This window comes from Cnephaeus nilssonii (assembly GCF_951640355.1).
Source record: "Cnephaeus nilssonii genome assembly, chromosome: 5".
In the NCBI taxonomy this organism is placed as follows: domain Eukaryota; kingdom Metazoa; phylum Chordata; class Mammalia; order Chiroptera; family Vespertilionidae; genus Cnephaeus; species Cnephaeus nilssonii.
The window spans coordinates 24807258-24829836 of NC_137076.1; the positions used below are offsets into that span (position 1 = coordinate 24807258).

The following is a 22579-nucleotide window of genomic DNA, read 5'->3' on the forward strand; positions in this document are numbered from 1 at the left end:
AGGATCCGAACCCGGACCAGACAGAGACCGAGGGTCGGAAGCCCGCCAGAAGGGGTACAAGCCCCTCCCCCTCACCGGGTTGAGGCTTTGCCACCTGAGTTCGGGTTCCGCCTAGACGTCACCAGCGCGGCTGGACAGACTGATTGCTGGCCTGGCGGGCGGGTGGGTGGACGCACAAATGGAGATGCTGTCGCCCGGCTCTGCGCCGCGCAGACTCCGTGAAGGAGCGAGGGGCGTGGCCTCGGGGCACCTTATTTGCATAAAACAGTGGGCGGGGTATCGAGACGTCTTATTAGCATGATCTGGGGCGGAGCCTCGGCAGTTCTCTGGGGCCAGGCGGGGCGTGTTAGAATAGATTGAGGGGGAACGAAGGATGGAGGTTAAGAGGGAGGACTCCGGCCCTAGCCGGTTTGGCTCAGTAGATAGTGCGTCCGCCTGCGGACTGAAGGGTCTCGGGTTTGATTCAAGTCAAGGGCACATGCCCAGGTTGCGGGCTCGGTCCCCAGTGAGAGTGTGCAGGAGCCAGGCAATCAATGATTCTCTCTCATCATTGATGTTTCCATCTCTCTCCCCCTCTCTCTTCCTCTCTGAAATCAATAAAAATTGTTTTAAAAAAGAATAAGTACCTTAATTGTAGTGTACAGTAAACAAATTAAAAAAAAAAGAGGGAGGACTCTGGGTGAGGGTAGGCGCTGAGGGGAAGAGGAGGGTGCAGTGTCAGAGCATGACCTGGGCCACCACGCTCCCTCTCTGGGCCTCGGTTTCCCCATTTGGGCAGCAGGGCCAGATCGCCAAAGCCCCCTAGAAAGGAAGGCGGGTGGCTAGTGTGAAACAGCCTGTCTTGCCACTCATCTCTGAACAGATCAACCCAGGACTTGTCATATACTAATCTGCCCTCGCACTGTACTCTGACCCTAAGCTCCTACATCCCAAACAGCCCCTGGAACCTCCATGCCCTCCCCGACACTGGTGAGTAAATGGGGGTGGCTCATTCTCAGGCACAAGAAGCAGCAGGAGCAACAGTCCGCAGGTGGAGGAGGGTCTCGGCTAGTTTATTTTCTCTCTGGAGGGGTCTTCGGGGAGAGCAACCCGGCTGCTCACGCTGTGGGGAGACAGGATGGGTAAGGGCCAGGTCTGGTCCAGGAGACCCGGGGATGGCAGTCAGGGTGCAGGAGCCCAGGTTGAGCTGGGAGGGTCCATACTGTGGGATTCCAGGGCTGGTGGGAAGGGGCCAGGTGGGTGGAGCAGGGGAAGACCCACACCTGGTGGGAAGGAGCGGCTCTTGTTGAAGGGTGGCTGGGGCGGGTCCTGGTCCGAGTCGGAGTCCGAGTCCCAAGAGTGAAGCGGAGGACTCAGGCATCTGTGACCCTTGTAGCCTGCAGGGACAGGTGCCGTTCTGGCTCTCCATGCACGAACCCTGAATGTGACCCTTGAAAGACCTCTGAATATGGATCAGTGTCCCTTAATCATGTCCCTTGAATGTGACCCCATGTGATACTTGAATTTTACACCAACGATCCTTAAAAAACATCCAGGTGACCCTGACTGACCCCTAGATGAAACCTCCAGGGACTCCTGAATGTGACCCCAGATTAAAATCCAACAGATGTGGCCCGGCTGGTGTAGCTCAGTGGTTGAGCATCAACCTATGAACCAGGAGGGTGGGTAGTTCCTCCTGGGCTGCTGGCTCAATCCCCAGTAGGGGGCATGCAGGAGGCAGTCAATCAATGATTCTCTCTCATCACTGATGTTTCTATCTCTCTCTTCCTCTCCTTTCCTCTCTGAAAGCAATCAAGATATATATATTTTTAAAAAAATGAAACACAACAGATGTGACCTCTAAATATGGCCTCTGAACATGACCTCCATGTGTGAAGCTGGAGAATGACCCCACCCACCCTGGAGCATGGCTCAGTCCCTCTCACCCCTGAGGTTCCCAGTCTTGGGGCGGATTCCCGAGGATATGTTGAGGCCATCAAAGGAGTTCTGCAGCATATGCACGGCGGACCTGCAGGAAGATGGGGAGCCGGGGGCCCCAGGTGACTCTGGACTGCTTGAGGCTGGGGCATAGGGTTGTTAGGAGGGCAGAGGAGGAAGGGAGTCCTGCTTGGAGATGGGAGGTCTGGACTCAGATGGCTTCTAGGTTCTGGTGGTCACTGTTTGATCAGATTAGGAGCAGGGCAGGGCAGATGAGGGTCAGGGGTCAGGGGTCAGAGTGGGGGCTGGGCATCACCATATGTCACTCAGCTCCTTCTGGAGGTCATTCCTCCAAGAGCCTTTGCCTCCTGATGGCATCTCCTCTGTCTCCAGCCAGTTGGTTGTCTCACACCCCTGCTGTTTCATCTTGGTCAAGACCTGGGGCTCCGACAGGGGTGGGGGGAAGAGAGAAGAGCAGCAGTAATAATAATGACGGTGCAAGGTGACCATTACATGGCACTTATTACATGCCAGGCTGTCCTCAGTTCATGCAGCTACCCCTTCAGGTAGGGATGTGTGTGTTTTATCCATTACACAGATGAGGAAAATGAGGCCCAGAGAGGTGAAGAAACTTGCCCACAGTCACACAGCAGTAAGTAGCAGAGCTGAGATTTATGTCCAGGCCTTCTGGCTCCAGTCCAATGGTGGAGGCCAGCAAAGATCCCCATATCCCCAACCCATGTGGGGTCCCTGTCCTCTCCTCTCACCTTACGGCACTTCACCTGGGTCTTCTGCATCTTCTGGATGTTCACCAGGTTCTCAGTGATCTCTTCCTCCTGTGCCTCTGTGAGGGGGAGGGGACTCAGGGAGGCCAGGCAGCAAAGGACACCCCCTTCCCCCCACCCCCGTGGGCTCCAGGCACTCACGGAGCTTCTGATAGATGAAGGTCACCTCCTCCCGAACCAGCTCTAGCTCCTCCCACAGGAATTTCTTGCTGAGGGGATAGTGCAGCCTAGACCCACAGCCTGTGCCCAGTCCCTGGCCTCCTGGTCTCACAATTTGCCCACCTGCCTCTCCAAACCTCCTCCACCTCCCATGTTCCCATCTGTTCAGCCACCCATTTTCCCCAGGCTCCACCCCTCCCCAAGTTGCCTACCCACCTTTACCCTCCAACTACCATTCCCCCACCTGCCCTCCCCCAGTCATCTCCTCCTGACCTCCAGCCTCCCATTCCCTCAGCTTCCTATTGCCTGTCCTCCATCTCTCTACCTTCCTCACCCCTGACCTCCCATATTCCCAGCCTCAGCCCGCATCAACCTCTCCACCCCCCAGCTCCCTGATCCTCTGGCCTCCTTCCCATCCTACCTTCAGCTTCCTGTCTTCCCTTCCTGCCTTCTGGCCTCCCAGTCTCCCCACACACAAACACTGCAACCTGTCTTCGACCCTATCATCTGCTTCTCTTGTCCTCTAAGCCTTCCATGGCCCCCCATCACCCTTACTCAGGCCTCTCCCACTTTCCTTCCCTCCCACAGCCTCCCGGCCTCCCCCTTGGCACACCCACCTGTCTCGGATCTCCTGGGCCAGCAGCTGCAGGCAGCGGGTAGTGCGGGTTCTCTGCACCTCCTCACTCTCCCGCAGGGTCTTCTGCAGCCCCTTCAGGCCTTGTGCCAGGGCCCCATACAGCTCCTGCTGTCCCTGATCCACGTCCCATTTGTTTCCCTCTGTCTGGCGGCCCGTGGGGCTCAGGACTTCTTCAGAAACAGTGGGAGCTTGACTGAGCCCCAATCACACCGAGCGCAGCTTTGAACCCACTTGCCCTAGCCTGGCTGGATCCCAACCCTGAACCCAGGCTCACCCACTTCTCTCACTCTGACCCAGCTGACCCTGACAGCCTCCGGCCTGACCTTGACCTCAGGCCAGTCCTCACCTTCAAGCTGTTGGATCTTGATTTGCTGCAGGCAGCTCTCTTTCTCCAACATGGTCACTGAGTGATTTAGGAACTCAAAAGCCTGTGGGGGAAGAGGTCATGCCTGGAGGCAGGAGGGGGATGAGGAAGGGACAGAGGTTGCTGGGCACAGGGCTGGCTGAGGAGGCTAACCTTAGTCTGGGCCTGTAGCTGGTTCTTGAGTGACTCCAGTTCGCATCGCAGGAGCTTCTGGGTGTCAGGAATCATCATGGTGGACTTACCTGTGAGCAGAAGTGTGGGTCAGCCAAGCTGGGAAGGGTGGGGGCAGGGGCAAGGTCAGGAGCAGGGATCACAGAGCCTGAGGTAGAGGCAGGAGTAGGGGTCAAGATCAGGGACTGGGATGGAGGGCAAGGTCAGGGGCAAGAGGCAGCTGATGCTGGGGCAGGGTTGGGCGGGCAGCAATGGCAGGATTCCACAGAGGCTGGGGCAGAGGGTGGAAGTAGGAACCAGCAGGTCTTGCACACACAGTCTTGTTAGGAGGGAGGGTTCTCACCTTTGGTTTTGGAAGAGCTGGTCTCCAATGGTTTCTAGGATAGGGGAATATGAGGGCAGTAGAAATTCATCCCTGGGCTGCCTCCTGGCTCCCCGCAACCCAGTGTTTGGACATGAGTTGAGTCTGCTGAGTTCTGGATGTCCCAGACCCTGAGTGCAGGCATATCTGTACATGCTCAGAAGTGCACTCATGTGGCTTGTACCCTACATGTGTGGGCCTCTGGGGTACCCCTGACAGCATGCACCTGCAAAGCCCTATCTCTGGACTGGGCTCAGAAAAGGGCCCTCCTCTATAGGGGCAAACGACATTGACAATGTCTACAGGCAGCACCAATGGCACAGACGCATAACCATGCGTAATCCCACAACAACCACAGCTACATAAACACAAACACAGTCACGCACTCCAAGGCATAAGACCCAGGGCGTCCATGCACACTCATCTCAGATACATAACCAGACACAGACACACAGTCATAGCCAGAGACAATGACAGAAAAGACTCCACTAAAACACACAATCCCACGTCCATTCCATTCATTCCCTCATCCATTAAGACATATTCATTGCAGGCCTGCTGAGCACTGGGAGGTGTTCTGGGTGCTGAGGACCTCCCTGTCTCCCCAACCCCTCCCCACCACCACCACCAAGCCCTGCAGCAATAGATGGCGGTGCAGCAGGAAGGGGGTTCCAGGGTGCGGGTAACCTTAATGATACTTGAACGCTTCTTCACAAGTTCCTGGTCATTACAGCATTCCCGCGAGCCTGAGTTGGGGAAGTGGGGAGACCCATGCGACTGAGGCCCTGAGTCCCTCCCTGGCTTCCAGTCTATAATTGTCACTGTGTTCTCTGAAGCAGCTGGCCCCGAGGTCTCTGGTTCTGGGGTGCTGGACCAGTGAATCGTATAGTCCAAGTTCTTGTCTGAGGACGTGCCTAGGGGTGGGTGAGTGAGGGCATCCTGAGGGCCAACCCAGAGCACTCCAGCCCCTCCCAGCTCCCCAGCTCTGGAGCAGCTTCTCAACGAACCCCAGTACTTGTCACACTTGCTGTTATCAAGCGAACACAAGTTGGAGGGCGACGGAGATGAGCAGTAGCAGGGCAGAGAGTAGTCAGAGTCCCGGGGCAGGCCGGCCAGAAGAGGGTCGCTTCGAGTAGGAAGGACAGGACAGGGGGCTGCACTGAGACCAGCCCCCATGTCCCGACACTGCCAGACCCTCCCTGACACCTCACAGAGGCCTCAGCCCTGAACACAGGGCCTCCAGCTATGGTAGGAACAGGATGAAAGATGATCCCAGCCCCAGGGGTTGGGATGGGCAGTGAGAAGGACCCAGAAGACCCCACAGGAGAAAGGGAGGTCTCAGAAGAGTCTAAAAGAAAAAAAAAAATTCTTAACATTGGGCCCTGTTAGGAAACAGCATGTGCAACCCTAGCCGGTGTGGCTCAGTTGGTTGGGCGTTGTCCCATGCACCAAAAGGTTGCTGGTTAGATTCCCGGTCAGGGCACATGCCCAGGTTGTGGGCTAGATCCCCAGTTGGGGGCATCCAGGCGGCAGCCAATCAGTGATTCTCTCTTATCATTGATGTTTCTATCTCTCTCTCCCTCTCCTTTTCTTCTCTGAAATCAATAAAAAATAGATTTTAAAAATATTTTTTAAAAAAATCAATCAACTATTCTTAAAAAAAGAAAAAGAAAAAAGAAAGAGCATGTGCCAAAGCTTGGAGGTGTGGAACCATGTGCTCTGTGATGATAAATTCAGGACGGTTGGAGGCAGAGTCCAAGAGGAAGCAGCAGGAGATTAGCAGGGCAGTTCAAGCAGAGTATTGAAAGCCGAGCAGAGAAGTTTGGACCCGGTTCCCCAGATAAATGGGAGCCATCGTGTGTGAACAGGAGAGGCAAGGCACATCTATTCAATAAGTATTAGCTGAATTGGGGCCCAGGCCCATGCTAAGTGGGGCGGGGAACAAGAGAGAAGGCAGCTCTGACTCATCCCAGGGACAGTGGTCAGGGCTGGCACAGATGGAGGCATGTGGGACAGAGCTGTCTGGGAAAACTTCCAGGTGGAGGGGATCTTGCCTTGGGTCACAGACAGAAAGGCCACACTCTAGAGGCCTTTCTGAGTCCTCTAGTGTCCTTCCTCTGCCCAGTCCTAGAAGACTGCTATGCACCCTTCAAAACCCCATTCAGCATCTGTGAAGCGCTCTGTGAACGCTTCCTTAATCTGTTCTTTAAGAAAGATGTCTTTACTGATTTGAGAGAGAGAGAGGAAGGGTGAGGGAGAGAGAGAAACATCAATGTTAAAGAGAAACATGGATCAGCTGCCTCCTGCACGACCCCATAGTGGGGATCCAGACCACATGCCCTGACCATTGACTTCCTAGTAGTGCATGGGACAATGCTCAACCAACTGAGCCACACCGGCTGGGGCCCTTGATCCTTTTAAATTGATTTTCAGAGAGAGAGGAAGGGAAAGGGAGAGAAAGAGAAACACTGATGTTAAAGAGAAGCATGGATAGGTTGCCTCCTGCATGACCCCTACTGGGGATCAAGCCTGCCACCTGGGCATGTGCCCTGACAGGGAAACAACCCGCAATCTTTCAGTGCATGGGAGGATGCCCACACCGGCCAGGGCCCTTGATCTATTTTTAAGCTCATATTTTCTGAGTACCTCACTAGTGGGGGGCACCACCATCAGCACTCATCGGGTCTTCACACCCATCTTGTCACATAGAAGTTGTGCTTCTGCCTGAAATGTTCTGGAGTACCTTTTCAAGAGGCACTGGAGACCCTCTGGCTGGATGGTGTGGGTTCAAATCCTAGCCCTGCCCCCTCCTAGCTGTGTGGTATTGGAAGAATTACAGAACTTCCCCATGCCTTAGTGTCTCCAACTATAAAAATGGGATATCACACTACCACATAATTGAGTTGCTGTGATTAAGTAGATTAATCCATGCCAGTGTTTAGCACACAGCAGTGGGAAACTCAGTGTATGTCCTTGAATGTCACGCTGAGAACTTGGGACCTGGGAGTCCTAGGAGCCCTGAGAGGATTGGAGCAGAGGGAAGACCCATTTGAGTGCCAACTGCAAGTAGAACACCCTCCCCCTCCCACATCAGTTGTTCCTCCCCAAGTCCCTCCAGGGAGAATTCTTGGGGAGAGAGGGGAGGGTCATTAGCCTGGGCCCCGCCCCCCTGGCCTTGAATCCTGCGCCCCACAAGCTCCCGAACCCTTCCCACCCCCACCTACCACATAGCACCTGCTCATGCTCTCCCATCAGGAACCGCGAAGCCAGTCCCCAGCTGTGACGCTGAAATTTGATCCTGTGGGGACACCATCACTTTAAAACGCGCGGAGCCCCAACGCGGAGTCACAGAGAGGGGCGTGGCTGACACGTTAGCCCCGCCCCCTCCGTTGCATCCCAAGGCCTCATTGGCGCCTTCCCGCTTCCGCAGATCTTGGGAGCCGCCGCGTAATTGAGTAAAATCCCGGCGAGGGGGCGGGGCTTCAGGCAGGTTTCTGCTAATCGATTAGTCAATATCTAATGGGGCGGTACAGAAGGCAGCAGAGTACGATTGGATTGGCTTCGGGTTCAGCTGGGAGGCGGGACGAGTTCTTGGTCCCACGAGGAGAGGTGGTGAGGATCCCGGGAGTAAGGTACCGGGCCCAGCCCGCTGGCCCCCAAGATCGGCCTCGGCGCCTCTGGTCTCGGACTCCTGGGTATTGCGGGTTGAAGTCCGGATTCCTACTGGTGGGATCGGTGTCTTTGGGATGAGATTTGGGGGGTTCTCAGGCTTAGATGGAGCCGGGGTGCTTTGGGGATCTTCATATAGATATCTGGATGTTGTTATGGGAGCAGGATCTTTGCTGTTAGAACTGGGACCCCGACGTGATATTTGAGAGTCACTGAGGTGATCTCAGAAGATCTAGGGCTATGAGCTTGAGCTGGTGGGGCTGAAACTTGGGGGTGTCGGAGGTGGCATGGATGTTGGGGTCCAGAGAGTCTGAGATCTTGAGGGCTGACATTTAGAGAGATGGGGTAGGGTTGTCGCAGGGCCCGACCCTTATTCCTGGTGACCCTGGCCTTGCGCAGGCTCACAGGGGCTGAAGGCCAAAGGTAAAGCTCTGAGCCATTCGGTACCTCCTTCCCAGGCCTGCAAGATGGAGGAAGGCGGGGAACCGGCAAGCCTGACTAAGGTGGTCCATCTACTGGTCTTGTCGGGGGCCTGGGGCATGCAAATGTGGGTGACCTTCTTCTCAGGTAGGGACCCTCGTTCTGGACGTCATGGATACCCAGGGTGGGGACGGGAATGAGAGCAGGACCTGGAGTATCCTAACGGATGTGTGGTCCCCTACACTCCACAGGCTTCCTGCTTTTCCGAGGCCTTCCACGACATACCTTCGGTCTCGTGCAGAGCAAACTCTTCCCATTCTACTTTCACATCTCTATGGGCTGTGCCTTCATCAACTTCTGCATCTTGTTTCCACAACACGCCTGGGCTCAGCTCACGTTCTGGGAGACCAGCCAGGTATGCAGACTTGGGCTTCACTACCCTCTGAAGACTTATTCCCAGTACCCCACTGAGCTCCTATGGCCCCTCCTTTGTGAGAATCAAACGACAACAAAAACGGTGCCTTCTTCCTGGTGGACACAAAGCTGGGCTCTGTATACCCGTGAGCAGTACACAGCCTGCACAGCCATCCCCAGCAGCCCTGTCGATCCTATTCCCCCTGTCTGTCTGCTGGCTGCTGCTCCCTCTCCTCCCTCTGGTTGGGCCTGCCGCCAAGCTGTGGTGACTCAGCGGGGCTGGGGCACTGACCCCAGCTCATTGTTTAAAAACTAGCCTGACTGGGAATTTAAAGTCCCCCACCCCCATCCACACATTTTCCCAATTACCAGGCAAGGGACCATCTCTGCATCTCATATTTCTCTATCCCGCCCTCCCATTGCCCTCATTGTGTTCCTCATATGTGGGCAGGTAAAGCCTGACAGGGGTTTCAAGAATAATCCCATAGAGACTGGAGTGTATTATGGGTAACTAGAACTTTAAGGGCTTTTTATTCACGCCCTGTGGGCCCAATGTCAGCTTCTGGGATCTGGGCTGGGGCCACAGAGGAGATGGACCCTGTCTTAGGCTCTCTCTTTTGGGGGAACGAGGGGGCAGTTATTGTGCTGTTCCAATCTGGGGAAGAGAGGTTCTGCTCTGAGATACCATCAGTTTGTGGGAAAAGAGGAGACAAGGCTGTGTTCTGGAAACATCCAGTCTGACTATCAGAGAAGAGGAGGCTCAGAAGGTTTTGGGGGGGGATAAAGGAGGTGCTGATATGGAGCTTTTCCTGCCAGCTTCAGATTATTAGAGCTGGAGCTCGGGTGGGGGGTCCTAATCTGGGTTGTGGAAGGAGGGGGAGGCCTGGCTTTGACCCTCTGCTGTCCCCCAGCCCCTCTGGACTTTGAGGGTGCAGAAGGACCCTCTGGAGGGCCCCTCCTGCCTTCCAGGTATGGCTCACCTCCCACTACTTCCAACAGCTCTGCCTGTTGTTCCTGAGTCTCACACTTGCCACCATCAATGCCCGTTGGCTGGAGCACCGCACCACAGCTGCCATGTGGGCCCTGCAGACCATGGAGAAGAAGCAGGGCCTGGGTGGGGAGGTCCCAGGCCGCCACCAGGGCCCTGACCTCTACCGCCAGCTGCGGGAGCAGGATCCCAAGTACAGTGCCCTCCGCCAGATCTTCTTCCGCTACCATGGCCTGTCCTCCATTTGCAATCTGGGCTGCCTCCTGAGCAATGGGCTCTGTCTTGCTGGCCTTGCCCTGAATCTCAGGAGCCTGTAGCACCCACTGCTTCTTCGTCTCTGCTGGGGGCCCCAGATCTCAATAAACCCATCTTTGGAAACGGCTGCTGTCCTTTTTCTCCGACTGGGAAGCAGGGGGAAAGGTGGACAAGATTGGAAGCGAGGGCCTCTGCTTCTCCGTTCACACTCCCCATGATGATTTGGAGTGTTAGCTATTGCAGCCCCTAAGCTCTTCCTATCACAGTGCCCATTTGTTGAGCAGCCACTGTGTGCCACGCATGGAGCTAATCATTCACATACTGGTACCATATGTTATTGTAACAATAGCTGGTTCTGATCCCTCGGGGACAAGCATATTTTCAACCCCATTGAATTGGGGGTGGCCATGTGTCTTGCTTTGGCCAATGAAATGTAAACAGACCCCAACAGTCATTTCCAAAGAGAAGGGTACACCCTAGCCCGTTTTTCTCAGAGGTGAGGGCGTCAGACCTTGGACCAAAGGATCTGAGGTTCAATTCCTGGTCAATGGCATGTACCTAGGTTACAGGCTTGATCCCCAGACCTGGTCAGGGCACGTGTGCAGGAGGCAACCAATTAATGTGTCTCATATTGATGTTTCTCTCTCCCCTCCTACTTCCCTTCCATTCTTTTAACATCAATGGGAAAATATCCCCAGATGAGGATTAAAAAAGAGAGAGAGGGAAAAGGGTACAATGGTCCCCTCCTTATCTATGGGGGATACATTCTAAGACCCTGTGATTGCCTGAACCATGGATAGTACCAAATCCTATATATATTACATGGTTTTTCTCTATACACACATACCTTTTAATTAAAGCACTTTATGGCTCCTCTGGCATATCTGAATTGCCAGCATCACTACTCTTGTGCTTTGGGGGTCATTATTATTATTTTTTAATTATGGGGTTTTTAAATTTCTTTTTTTTTTTAGAGAGAGAGGAAGGGAAAGGGAGGTAGAAACATTCATGCGAGAGAAACATCAACATGGACTGGCTGCCTCCTGCACACCATCTGCTGGGGATCGAGCCTGCAACCTGGGCATGTGCCCTGACTGGGAATTGAACTGGCGACCTCTTGGTGCAGGGGGTGACACTCAACCACTGAACAACAGTGGCGGGGCTGGGGTTATTATTAAGTAAAATAAGGGTTACTTGAACACAAGCACTGTGATACTATGACATTTGGTCTAATACCTGAGATGGCTTCTAAGTGACTAATGGGTGGGGAGTGTCCACAGCGTGGATATGGTGGACATGGGTTAGTCACATCCAGGTTGCATGAAACAAGATAGTGAAAGATTGTGTCATGCTATTCAGAATGGTACACAATTTTAAACTTAAAAATTGTTTATCCCAGAATTTTCCATTTGATATTTTCAAACAGTGGTTGACTGTGGGTAACTGAACCCACAGAAAGGAAGCTTTGGGTAAGGGAGGACTACTATACAAGTCAGTGCACGATTTGCCACATTTTCCCTTCTCCACAATGACCAGTGTGAGAAGCAAACCTTAAGTGTTGGGTGCCATTGAAATTTTGGGGATGCTTGTTACTGAGCATATGCCACTCCTTCCTGACTGATGCATGTCATTTTTATTCATCCTCACGGCAGTCCTCAGAGGCATCTGCTGTTTCATGAAGCAGTGGTACTCAGAGATGTTCAACAAGTGGCTTCAGGTGGAGTTGGTGGAATTTGAACACCAGCAAAGCCTAAGCTATTATAACTGCACATCCTCTCCTGCTGGCAAAAAGAAAACTCTAGGACCTCAGTTAGGGCTGGATATGCCAAATTTCCATACTGTGTGGCTTCGGTCAAGGAGCTGATCCTTTCTGAGACTCAGTTTCCTTATCCATAAAGTGGAAATTAATTCCAAGGGCCCTTAAGAATATTTGGAAAAGGGATTGAGCCCACTCTAGGATCAGGCACACTGCAATTACAAACACTAATTCAGACCAGAACCCATACACAACCCTGTGTGTATCAACCATTTGACTGTTGGGGAAACTGAGGCCCAGAGAGGTTAAGTAACTTCTCCAAAGTCACAGGGATAGAAAGCGGTGGAGCTGGGATTCGAACCTGGCTCCAGAATCCGCGCGCTCAATCGCCCCGCACACAGTAGGAGTTCTATAAGTAGTTTATTGTTGGGGCGGGTGGAGGGTGAGCTCCAGACCTCCTATCCCCACTTTCCACAAGTCCCGCCCCGGACTCGGCCCCGCCCTGCCCTCCCCGCCCCCGGGAGCGGCCCCTCCTTCCCCGCCGGGGCGGAGCCGGCGCGGGATCCGGGTGGCTGCGGGCTGCAGCGGCGGTGGCAGAGGCTGCGGGGTCGGGGTCGCGGTCGCGGTCGCGGTCGGGGTGGCGGCCGAGGGCAAAGCCGCAGCGAGTTCGGAGGCGGAAACTCCGCGGGCAACGACCCACTCGAGGTGACCCCCTCGGAGGGAGCGCACCCCGCCCCACACCTCTGCGTTCCATCAGGTCTGGGGGGGCGGGGGGGCGGGACAGGGGGTTGGGGGAGGCCCCGTGGGAACAAAGGCGGGCAGCGGGGGACGCCTCTACCCTCGCCCCCACCCAGCTGGGCTCCTCCGAGAACGTTAATGGGACGCGGGCGGCTCCGAGAGCCCCGCTGGGAACAGGAGATGGGACCATATGGTGATGGGGGGAAGCTCCGGAGCTACCCTGCACTGGCTGGGGCCCCCCAAATCCAGCGAAGAGGGAAAGGGCCAAATCCCGGGACCCTTACCGAGTGCGGGGCGAGGGAGGATGGGGCCGGCTGACAGGTGGGCTGGGGATGGGGCGGGGACGGGGGCCCCAGCCTGGCAGCCCTGCCCAGCTCGGGGAAAGGCTTCCTGTCTCTCGTCTTCCCCTCAAACTCGTTCTCCCGGAACACGGGGTGGGGCTGAGGGCTGGGCAGAAAGGGGGGCCGGTTGTGTTCTCCTTTAAAATGGAAAAAAGCCCCACAGGCAGTTGAGAAAGAGCTTTGCGAGGAGTATCTCGGCAGGTGTGCCCTCCGTTCACCCAGGTCTTCTGGCACCTCCCCGTGTGGCTCCCCGTAGACAGCTGGGGAAGCTGAGATCCAGGGCGGCCCTGAGGGCGGAGGGCATGTCCCGGGCCCAGGTGGAGCAGCCCCGCTGTGGGGACACAATGCCAGGAAGGACAGGACCCGGAGCGGTGGTCCTGGCAGCAGGGTTCTTGATTATTCGGTGGCTGGGGTGGCTTCCTTCTATTTGAGGACCATCACCCCAGCCTCCCTGGGCTGGGGCTGGACTGAGTCAGCTCTCTCCAGAAAGAAATGGGCCCGGCCCCTTTGACAAACAGAAGGTGGCAGTAACCATTGCCGGGGCGGAGCTGGGCTTATCCCTGGGCTGGATCCCTGAAACCCTTGGGCTGAACCTACTGAAATCCCCTCCCCTGGGGATCAGGGAAGGGGTTAACCTCAGCCTGGATGGGGGCAGGGTAGGCACCCTGGTGGTGGCTGACACCTGCCAAAGTCAACACCCAGCCTGTGGGGGGAGGGGGGGGCTCTATCCAGCTGGCAGGCCCCCTCCCCCAGCTCACACCTGGGCCACACTGGCTGCTCACCAGGGGGCAAAGTCCACACCTGCACCTTCGCAGGGTCTGGTTCCTCAGCAGCCAGAAGAGGCTGCCATGCGCCCCCCAACCTGGGCCCTTGCATTTGCCAAACATCCCCATTTTCTGCGTCCTGCAGACAGCAACTGATGCATCCCGAGTCGCTTGGCCTCCAAGTGGCAGAACCGGGGTTTGAACCCAGGTTACTTGTCTTTTATTTCCCTGCAGGGCTCCAGGCCTCCCCCGCAGGAGGCTTCCCCCCAGGATGGCATCAGCTGGAGACCCCCCCACCAGCCCACGTGATGCAGCAGACCAGAACTTCGACTACATGTTCAAGCTCCTGCTCATTGGCAATAGCAGCGTGGGCAAGACATCCTTCCTGTTCCGCTACGCAGATGACTCCTTCACACCCGCCTTCGTCAGCACCGTGGGCATTGACTTCAAGGTCAAGACCGTCTACCGCCACGACAAGAGGATCAAGCTGCAGATATGGGTGGGCCCTGCCGCTGTTCCTGAGTCTGCGGCTGAGGAGGGCCTGGAGTTGCCTCTGGGACGTCCATGGGGAGGTGTAGGGCCGTGGGAAGGGGTCCCGAGTGAGAGAGGAGCCCGGAGTCGGGGAGGGGGCATGCAGTAGATGTGAAGAGTCGGGGAGTATTATCTGTGAGCGAATTCATCCGGATGAGAGGATACACCCTGCCCTGTGAGGCCTGAGGGGGAGTCAGCAGTAACCCAAGGGGAAAGGGATTTAGGTACATCTCCGGTGTGAGCCCACAGGCCCCCACTGAGCCTGCCAGGTGTCAGAGCCATCCTCACCCCTGACCGCACCCCCAAGGTGCAGCCGTTGGTAACAATTGTCAGGGTAACGAGCGCCAGGTGTGTGCATTGAGATGGTCCCCTCTAGCCCAGGTGGCTCCTATTTGTGGTCATTACGTTGGCTCTTGGAGATGAGGTCAAAGGGGCTTATAAGTCTGTGAGAGGCACTGACCCCTCAGACTGGGAATTCCTCAAGCTCAGGGCCATGCTCACATCAGACTGGAGGCTGTAGAGGCAAGGCCCACGTTCCTCCCATCAGACTGGGGCAGTGAGGGCAAGGGCCCTGCAGGGGTGCGGTGACCCCTAGTCGGCTGACCCCACTGTTTCCCCAGGACACGGCAGGACAGGAACGCTACCGAACGATCACCACGGCCTACTACCGGGGAGCCATGGGCTTCCTGCTCATGTATGATGTTGCCAACCAGGAGTCCTTTACCGCCGTGCAGGACTGGTAAGTGCTTGCCGACTACTGATCCCCTGACCTTTGCCCTCTCCCCTAACCCCAAATCTCTGGCCTAACAGCCCTCAAACTCCACAGGGCCACCCAGATCAAGACCTACTCCTGGGACAATGCTCAGGTCATCCTTGTGGGGAACAAGTGTGACCTGGAGGATGAGCGTGTCGTGCTTGAGGAGGATGGCCGGAGGCTCGCCGATGACCTTGGTTAGTGCCCAACCTGGGCCGTAGGCCCTGGACTTCCCAGAACAAGCCCCTATCCTCATGCTCCGATCCCAGGTCCAACCACAGTCTCCAACCCTTCGCTCTTTGAGGATCTGGCCAGAAAAATGCCCACATGTATGCCACCTTCTCCACTTAATTCCAGGGGGTTCACCCATTGATCCCCCTCCCTGACTGCTGCCCCCCCCCTAGGAACGCAGACCCAGAAGACTGTTTCTGGACATTTATCCCACAAACATCCTCACCCACGTGGGAAACAGCGAGTATGTCAAATGACAGTACTGCTAGTGGCAGGGACACCTTGGCAGCCTCCCAGGTGTCTCACAGTGGAGGAAGCCACAAAACATAAAGCATATTCACGTGGCAAAATGCTGTGCAGCCGTGAGTATGGCAAGGTTCCTGGGACACATGGCTAAGAGGTAAAAGCAAACTGCAGAACAGTGGCTGTGGCTGCTTCCTTTAGTTCAGGCCGCAGTCAGCAAACATTTGCTTAAAGGGCCAGAGAGGAAATGGTTTTGGTCGTAGGGTCTCTCACAACTATTCAGTTCTGCCTGAAAGTAGGCATAGACAATACATCAATGAATGAGTGTGACTGCCAGGAACACGTTATGTACAAAACAGGCCATGGGCCGGATTTGGCCTGCATTCTGAAGTGGGCCAACACCTGCATCTATACTAATAAAAGGGTAATATGCCAATAAGACCGGACGTCTTCCAGACGTCCTTCCCGACAAAGCCACAGTGGCAGGGCTGAGGCAGAGGCGGTTGGGGGATCAGACTGGCAGGGGAGCAGTTAGGGGCATCAGGCAGGCAGGCAGGTGAGTGGTTAAGAGCCAGTAGTCCCGGATTGCAAGAGGGGTCCCCTGATTGCGAGAGGGTGCAGGCTGGGCTGAGGGGACCCCCCCCCTCGCCCCCCTGCATGAATTTCATGCACTGGGACTCTAGTTAGTGTATAAAAAGGATGAGAATAAGAACGTATACTTATGTTTGCCTAAAGGAACTCTGGGAGGATACAGAAGGATCTAGTCATAGAAGTGACCTTTGTGTCTGAAAAAACTGGGTGTCTAGAAACCAGGATGGGAGGGGGACTTTTCAGTTTATCTTTTTGGGGCAGGTGATGAATGAATTATCTTAAGCTCAATGCAAACCTTGTCCTGGAATATTCTAGTATTCTAGGCTCTCCCAGGACTTTTCTTACAGGAGGCAGTGTAACCACTGTAGGGTAGGGCGTGTAGAGGACCCAGAGTTCAACTAGAATCCCAGTCTGCAGCCCACTGCTGTGTGACCGAGGGTACAGTGCCTCCCCTCTGTGCTTCCATTTCTCACCCAGGAGACAGAGGTGAAACCGTGTCTACTTCATAGGGCATTAGCAAGATTACATAGGCAAACGCTGGCCTCGGTTGAACGTTAACTTGTACTATTTCTCAGTCGCTTTGTGATCTTGTCCCGGTGACTCCAGCTCTCTGGGTCTGCACGTCCCAATGTGTCAAATGGAGGTAGTAACAGCCCCACCTCACTGAGTTATCATGAGGACTAAATGAGTTACGACGTGTGAAGCAGTTATAACAGAGTCTGGCACTTGAGTAGGTTGCATCTCAGTGTTAGCTGGCATGACTGTGAACTATTGTTGATGCTTGCATAGAAAATTCTAAGCACCTTATGGCCCACCAAGTCTGAAATATCTACTATCTGGCCCTTTACAGACAAAGTCCAGTGACCCCTGGGGTATCATGGTCCCCTTTCTCTTTTTTCTTGCCATCAATTTGTTGGAGAAACTGGGTCTTTGTTCTATGGAACATCTTCCATTTGAGGTTTGGCTCTTTGCCCCCTCGGGGTGTCGTTTAACCTGCTCCTCAGAGGATCCCTGGTGTTTTCTGGGAACTCTAGCCTGGGTTTCACTTCCTGGGGAGTCCTATCGTGGGCTAGGGTACTTGTGGATGTCACCCACACCTTCTTGCAGGGACATCTAGTGCCAGGGCTGAGGGGAGACTTCCCACTCTGTCATTAAGTTGAAAATACCAGAGTACAAAGCAGAAGATGGAATTTAATCCCAATTTTGTAAAAAAAAAAACAACAACACACAACCAACCCCCCAACACACAACCTACAAACCCAAGCCCAACAATTATGTATTTGTATTTTTTAAATTAATTTTATATTGATTTCAGAGAGGAAGGGAGAGGAGGAGAGAGAGAGAGAGAAATATCAGTGATGAGAGAGAATCACTGATTGGTTGCCTCCTGCAGGACTCCTACTGGGGATGGAGCCCGAAACCCAGTCAGGTGCCCTTGACCGGAATCGAACCTGGGCCCCTTCAGTCCACAGTTGGACGCTCTATCCACTGAGCCAAACTGGCTAGGGCTGTATTTGTATTTTTAAAAGTAGAAAGCTAAATATCAAAACATCAATAGTAATTGTCTCTGGGTGATGAAACTACAAATGGCTTTCATATTTGTCTTGATACTTTTCAGCAGTTTCTAGCTTTCTCTAGCAAATATTTATGATGAGAAAAAAATACTTTAAAAAAAAAAAAGGACTCAGATTGAGAGAAGCCACACACATTTGAAGGAAATGCCAGCTTTGCCCAGGAAGACAGTGGGGTGCCATTGATGATCACTAGGTTCAGAGGAGAAGGTCTGAGTTCATATCCTGCCTCTAGCATTCATTCATTCATTCATCATTCATTCATTCATCCATCCAGTCATTGAGCAAGTAGTTTCCTAATGCCTGCTCTGTGCCAGGCACTGGCTGCCGAGTGGACAAGGCAGACAGAAATCCTGCCCTCTTGGAGCTGGTGGTCTAGTAGCGGAGACGGATAGGAAACCTATAATTACACACCTAACTATTTAATTACATTTTTATAGTGCAGCATGACAAGTGCCGGGGTAGAGGCCCATTTACCCTGTGCTGTGTGAAATATGGTGGGTGTTGGTTTGCATTTCTGGCCCTCCTTGGCGGGTGTGGCAGGTGGGGACACATCGGGGACCTTTCAGGGATAGTTCCCTGCAGGCAGATCCTTAACCAAACTTTTAGGGGTGCTGGAAGGATCGTCATGTACACGTTATTTTCAGGTTGACTGGCTACTTTTTGTAGCTGAGGGACCTTAAGCAAAGCATTTGTTTCACCTCCCACCTTTGGGAGGGCAAACAAGTTATGACAGTCACTAAGAATATACTCAAAGCTACCTCACATCCTCCCACCCCAGAAGGAGTCAGCCAGCCAAGACCCAAGGTGGTACAATAGGAATATTTATTATTCTTTCTTTATTATATTAAAATATTTATTTAAGGTTAACTGTTGTTCGAGCAAGGCAGCCTGCGTGTGAACCCTGGCCCTGCCACGTGTTACCTATGTGAATTTAAATAAGCGAATGTCCCTCTCTGTGCCTCAGTTTCCTCATCTATAAAATGGGTTATAATAGGATGAACCTCAGAGCATCATTAAAGATGGTTATTTATGCAAAGCGCTTAGAAAAGTGCCTGGCACATAGTAAACATGATATAAGCACTTATTATTATTATTATTATTATTATTATCACCATTATCACCACCATTACCATTTTTAGTGCCTTCTGTAGGCCAGGAACTACTTATCACACACTCTCCACAAACACTGGGGAACCCGACAGAGACTGCAGATTGGTAGCCCCCAGGCTGAAGCCCGCCTTCAGCTATGCTGTACTTGGTCTGGAGCACATTTTCCAGAGCATTTCTAAAGTCCATATAAATATCTAGTGTTGTGGGCACCCTTGCGGTACCGTCCTGTGCAGTACAATTGCATGGAAGGTAAGTCGAAGCCACCCATCCCTCTAGGCACCAGAGTATTACTACCTGGACTCTGGCAGCCACTGCCTTGGGACAGAGAGGTTCTTAGGGTAGTTCAGAGCAGGGATTCTGTCACAAGGTTTTTTGTTTGTTTGTTTGCCTTTTATTTCAGAGAGGAAGGGAGAGGGAGGGAGAGAGAGATAGAAGCATCAATGATGAGAGAGAATCATTGATCGGCTGCCTCCTGCATGCCCCGCACTGGGGATTGAGCCTGCAACCCGAGCATGCGCCCCTGATGGGAACTGAACCCGGGACCCTTCAATCCACAGGCCGACGCTCTATCCACTGAGCCAAACCAGCCAGGACTATCGCAGGTTTTTATTAACATGGTTCCCATTTTATAGACAAGCACACTGAGGCTCAGAGAGACTCAGGCACTCAGCCAAGGTCCCATAGCTGCAGAACAGACAGAAGTGGGCTTGAAACCCAGATTTGGATGATGCCACAGCCCAGCCTATGCCTCTCAGGGTCTCACAGGTGTCCCCACTTATGTCCGTCCAGGTTTCGAGTTCTTCGAGGCCAGTGCCAAGGAGAATATCAACGTGAAGCAGGTCTTCGAGCGCCTGGTGGATGTCATCTGTGAGAAAATGAACGAGTCCCTGGATCCCAGCTCCAGCCCCGGCAGCAATGGGAAAGGCCCCACCTTGGGGGAGGCCCCCCCTCCCCAGCCTAGTAGCTGCAGCTGCTAGAGATGGTACCCACCCCCCACCGACCCCCTCCTGCCTTGGCAGGCAATGTGACTGAGGCGTGAGCCACAAGGGCTGTTTCCAAGCTCAGGGCGCCCCCTTCCCTCCTGTCAGCTGTCAGCTGCCCCTCACTGCCCGCATGGTTCGTTTTCTCACCGTAGCCGCCAGCTGCCCAAGCAGCCCCCCGTCACGAGCTCCTGACCCTGGGGACTCTGCATTAGAGGCAGGGTCTGGGGATGTTGACATGCACGCGCTTGCTGCTTTCCAGGTGTTTTAGTGGGGGCGCATGGGCAGCCTGCGGGGCTTCCACAGTGCCTTCTGGGTTCGAGCCATTGTCCACATCCATTCTGTGCTGGGCGTTGTCTGGAGTTCACGAGCTGGCGGAAGGTGGTTAGCCTCCTTCCTCACGCCCTGCGGGTTCTCAGAGTTCATCCTTGGAGATGTGGAAGGAGGCTCCTTGCTCAGGGTCCCCTGCTCTGATCCCGAGCCTGCCCATCCATCTCTGATCTCAGGGCTCCAAGGTGGGGAGGTGACTTTGGCCCTGGTAGACCCCTCCCTTCTGGCCTGCAGATCCTCTGTCTGTGAAAACAGTATTAAAGCAGCTTTACCTGTTGTGAAGGGATAGGGGGACAGAACCCCCGGGTTTCGGGGACCCCGAAGTGCCTTCTGAGTTTCCCCAGAATTCCGCATCACCACGACCCTGCCACTGTTTTGGCTGATCCACGGTGCCCCTGATCCAGGATTGAATTCTGGAATTATGCACCGTGTGAGGCCAGGCAGGGAATCGCCAACTCCCTCGCCTTACTGTTTGGGGCTTTTTGCCAGGAGTTAACCTCAGAGCCAGGAGCCCCGGCCCTCCCGCTGAAACCTGCCTCCCAGGGCCCATTGGGTGATGTTTCAAGCAAGGTCTTTCCACATCTCACATCCTGCTAGAGAAGGAAATTGAGCAACGTTCCCATAGCCCGCCCTCGCTGGTGACTTTCTGCTGTAAGGACTTGGGCTCCCTTTACGTGAGCACCGGTGAAGACCCAGAGTCCGTTTCCTGAGCCATGTCATCGGTGGGGTCCAGAGACGGGACCTTTTTTTGCTAATGGAGGAGTCACTCTAAGGAATGTTTGGGGTTTGGGCTGGAGGAGTGAGAGGGTAGGGTTGTGTAACTGCTACTGCCTCTTGCACTTCATGATATAGCTTGGGAGTGGCAGGCGGATGGGGGATGGGCTGGGGTCAGTCTCCCTGGTTGAGGCTTGGGTTCCCAGCTGCCCCGGGCTCCTGCTGGGAGGTTATGTGCAGTTTGGGGATCTAGCATCTTCACACACACCCCGTACAGCTCCGTGGCCCTTTCTGCCCTGGAACAGTAGCCGACACCCCACAACTTGACAGACACTGTGAGGACAGCCTAAACCGATAGTCTGTGTTCCCCAATTCTACTGTCCCGGCCCCTGCTGGCAAGATGACCTCCTGTAGCCTTAAAGGTCTCCGCCTCCTCCCCTGCGGTACGGGGAGGGCCTGGTTCAAGTTTAACCTTAGCTCTCACCTTTCTGGAAACTCTAGATTGAACCTATTTCTAGAGGGTCCCATGTACCCCCGTATCAGGGTCGGCCCTGAGAGTTTCAAAGCGAGGATACCTTTGTATACCAACCAGTTAAATGACTGGTGAAAGGATCAAGTTTTGGGAGACACACAAAGTGAGAAGATCTGAATGCTTGGGGTGGGAACCAGAAATGTTCATTGCTTTGACATAAAAGTGAAATTAAATTAGTTAAACGTCTTCTTAAGTTGCACCACGGGCTGTCAAGATGTCCCTGGCCAGTCCATTCTCGCTGAGCTGCTGCCAGAAAAAATGGTGGGTCAAGAGGGGCGAGCCTATTGTCACCGCCTGTGTGATGCAGGGTTGGCCAAATCTTGTATCTAAGCTTTCTGTGTAGACAAAGTTTTTCAACCGTTCAGCTTCAAGTAACAACTGAGGCAGCTGCCTCCGGGTTCTCTCAAGACTGGGAAGCATGTAGGAGCATACTATGTATTTTTGTTTCTTCTAAAAATAATGCAGGTTTTTATTTCATGATGTTTGGGGGGGAGGGTTCGCTCAAGATAGTCTCTGGGGAACAGAAATGGATGTGCCCCCGGGTCACTGAGGGAAGGGAGGGAGGCTTGTTGAGTTTACAAACAAAAATAAACCAAAGACTGTGGGAAAACCACCTCCCAGCTGCAGGGAGTCCTGCCTGGGTGCTGTCCCTTCTTACCATTTGCTTTTAGCAACTTGTCTTTCTACAGGCAGTTCGGTGGGAAATTGCCATGATTGCTGTGGTTTAGGGTTCTGCTTTCTTTCCTTTTCTTTCTTTCTTTCTTTTCCTGGCTTCTCTGGGGGTCATATTCTTGTGTCATTCTCTCCAACCAAACTTAGAAAAACAAGCAAAGGGTGAAATTTGGTCTCCGTGTTGAAGCGCTAATTCTGCTAACTGGCTTCGTCTCCCCCATAATCCCAAAACACTACGGAGAGAGCTCGCGACCTGCTCATTTCCATCCTGGATGTGGTTCTCTTGCGTCAGCGATTCTCTGATGTCCATTGGAAAGACGTTGCACTTTTCTCCACAAGAAAAAAAAAATTAAAGCCATTGTGCCCAGATGCAGTTGTTTTTTTATTTCCATTAGTGAAATGCGATTTCCAGGAAGAGGGCAGTTGAATCACAGCCAAGCCGATGGTTGAGGGCCGTGCAGGATGTAGCAGATCTCGTGTTAGTCCAGGGAGGCTCAGGCCTGGGGCTGTCTAGCTGGAACTCATGGCCACCCCTTTGGCTCTGGAAACTTCCTCTGCCTGGAGGGCAGAGAGGATAA

At 53.8% G+C, this 22579-nt stretch overlaps 3 protein-coding genes across 10 annotated transcripts; 2 read left to right on the top strand and 1 right to left on the bottom strand.

Annotated features, from left to right (window-relative positions):
• Positions 1 to 971: 971 nt before the first annotated feature.
• Positions 972 to 7743, bottom strand: CCDC159 (coiled-coil domain containing 159). 6 transcript variants are annotated; one of them, XM_079771640.1, is made up of 12 exons: positions 7619 to 7737; positions 5082 to 5520; positions 4377 to 4410; positions 4016 to 4104; positions 3845 to 3926; positions 3479 to 3668; positions 2844 to 2911; positions 2685 to 2761; positions 2234 to 2355; positions 1926 to 2008; positions 1263 to 1376; positions 972 to 1102 (listed from the first exon to the last, which is right to left on the bottom strand). In XM_079771640.1, exons 1-12 carry the CDS (start codon positions 7621 to 7623, stop codon positions 1098 to 1100), a joined length of 1308 nt encoding a protein of 435 aa, XP_079627766.1. In that variant the 5' UTR covers positions 7624 to 7737; the 3' UTR covers positions 972 to 1097. The 6 variants fall into 6 exon arrangements, with proteins under 6 accessions (XP_079627766.1, XP_079627765.1, XP_079627767.1 ...); XM_079771639.1 differs by lacking the exon at positions 972 to 1102 and having other exon boundaries at positions 1113 to 1376; positions 5082 to 5308; positions 5402 to 5520; XM_079771641.1 differs by lacking the exon at positions 972 to 1102 and having other exon boundaries at positions 1113 to 1376; positions 5082 to 5308; positions 7619 to 7739.
• Positions 7744 to 7995: 252 nt separating this feature from the next.
• Positions 7996 to 10253, top strand: TMEM205 (transmembrane protein 205). 2 transcript variants are annotated; one of them, XM_079770369.1, is made up of 4 exons: positions 7996 to 8026; positions 8522 to 8630; positions 8735 to 8898; positions 9897 to 10253. In XM_079770369.1, exons 2-4 carry the CDS (start codon positions 8531 to 8533, stop codon positions 10200 to 10202), a joined length of 570 nt encoding a protein of 189 aa, XP_079626495.1. In that variant the 5' UTR covers positions 7996 to 8026; positions 8522 to 8530; the 3' UTR covers positions 10203 to 10253. The 2 variants fall into 2 exon arrangements, with proteins under 2 accessions (XP_079626495.1, XP_079626496.1); XM_079770370.1 differs by lacking the exon at positions 7996 to 8026 and adding an exon at positions 8051 to 8074.
• A 2178-nt stretch (positions 10254 to 12431) lies between these two features.
• RAB3D (RAB3D, member RAS oncogene family) lies at positions 12432 to 22368 on the top strand. Of its 2 annotated transcripts, none has more exons than XM_079771001.1 (5): positions 12432 to 12653; positions 13974 to 14238; positions 14891 to 15009; positions 15097 to 15221; positions 19563 to 22368. In XM_079771001.1, exons 2-5 carry the CDS (start codon positions 14011 to 14013, stop codon positions 19748 to 19750), a joined length of 660 nt encoding a protein of 219 aa, XP_079627127.1. In that variant the 5' UTR covers positions 12432 to 12653; positions 13974 to 14010; the 3' UTR covers positions 19751 to 22368. The 2 variants fall into 2 exon arrangements, with proteins under 2 accessions (XP_079627127.1, XP_079627128.1); XM_079771002.1 differs by having other exon boundaries at positions 12433 to 12601.
• Positions 22369 to 22579: the final 211 nt, after the last annotated feature.

Excerpts from the sequence above, each read along its gene's own strand:
- RAB3D (XM_079771001.1), top strand. The coding sequence starts at position 14,011 with ATGGCATCAGCTGGAGACCCCCCCACCAGCCCACGTGATGCAGCAGAC. Across the intron at positions 14,239-14,890 it reads GGATCAAGCTGCAGATATGG|GACACGGCAGGACAGGAACG; the intron begins GTGGGCCCTGCC and ends CTGTTTCCCCAG. Across the intron at positions 15,010-15,096 it reads TTTACCGCCGTGCAGGACTG|GGCCACCCAGATCAAGACCT; the intron begins GTAAGTGCTTGC and ends CAAACTCCACAG.
- CCDC159 (XM_079771638.1), bottom strand. Across the intron at positions 3,669-3,844 it reads CAAGATCCAACAGCTTGAAG|AAGTCCTGAGCCCCACGGGC; the intron begins GTGAGGACTGGC and ends CTGTTTCTGAAG. Across the intron at positions 2,009-2,233 it reads AAGGAGCTGAGTGACATATG|GTCCGCCGTGCATATGCTGC; the intron begins GTGATGCCCAGC and ends ATCTTCCTGCAG.
- TMEM205 (XM_079770369.1), top strand. The coding sequence starts at position 8,531 with ATGGAGGAAGGCGGGGAACCGGCAAGCCTGACTAAGGTGGTCCATCTA. Across the intron at positions 8,631-8,734 it reads GTGGGTGACCTTCTTCTCAG|GCTTCCTGCTTTTCCGAGGC; the intron begins GTAGGGACCCTC and ends TACACTCCACAG. Across the intron at positions 8,899-9,896 it reads CGTTCTGGGAGACCAGCCAG|CTCTGCCTGTTGTTCCTGAG; the intron begins GTATGCAGACTT and ends TACTTCCAACAG.